The 423-nt window shown below is 62.2% G+C and overlaps 1 protein-coding gene across 1 annotated transcript in view; it reads right to left on the minus strand.

Annotated features, from left to right (window-relative positions):
• Positions 1-423, minus strand: part of LOC104499063 (tubulin gamma-1 chain) — a gene marked incomplete at both ends in the record, with an annotated part of 2,894 nt that overhangs the window by 420 nt on the left and 2,051 nt on the right. The window contains one exon of the mRNA XM_010142519.1: positions 252-404. Within this exon, the coding sequence (XP_010140821.1) occupies positions 252-404 (153 nt within the window). The remainder of the gene's footprint in view (positions 1-251; positions 405-423) is intronic.

The raw sequence follows: 423 nt of genomic DNA on the forward strand, positions 1-423 counted from the left end.
GCGATGGGCAGAGCAGCCTGGTCTTGGCAGAGCCAGGAGTGGCCCCGTGAGAGGTGCACAGCCTCAGGAAGGTGGATTTCAGCAATGGCAGGCAGGGAGGCCCTCAGGCGGGACCAGCAGCCTAAGGAACAACACGGAGCCTGTTCTCAGCACCCTCAGTTTCAGGTCCCCACGCAGCAGACGGTACCTGTGCCCTTCCCTGGCAGCCCAAGCCATCCCCATCAGCCTCTGAAACGGAGGCGGGCGCTCACCTGCGTAGGATCCACCTCCCCCTGGATGATATTGAGGATGGCGATGTAGCAGTGGTTGGTCTGCCTGTCCCGCCCTGTGGATACCATCACGTTCTTGGGCTGCAGCAGTCTCCGCATCACGTCCAGGACTGTGGTTTTCCTCACCCTGGCCACCTACCACTGCACGCTGAGG

Source organism: Buceros rhinoceros, unplaced genomic scaffold, assembly GCF_000710305.1.
Source record: "Buceros rhinoceros silvestris isolate BGI_N320 unplaced genomic scaffold, ASM71030v1 scaffold31658, whole genome shotgun sequence".
Taxonomy (NCBI): Eukaryota; Metazoa; Chordata; class Aves; order Bucerotiformes; family Bucerotidae; genus Buceros; species Buceros rhinoceros.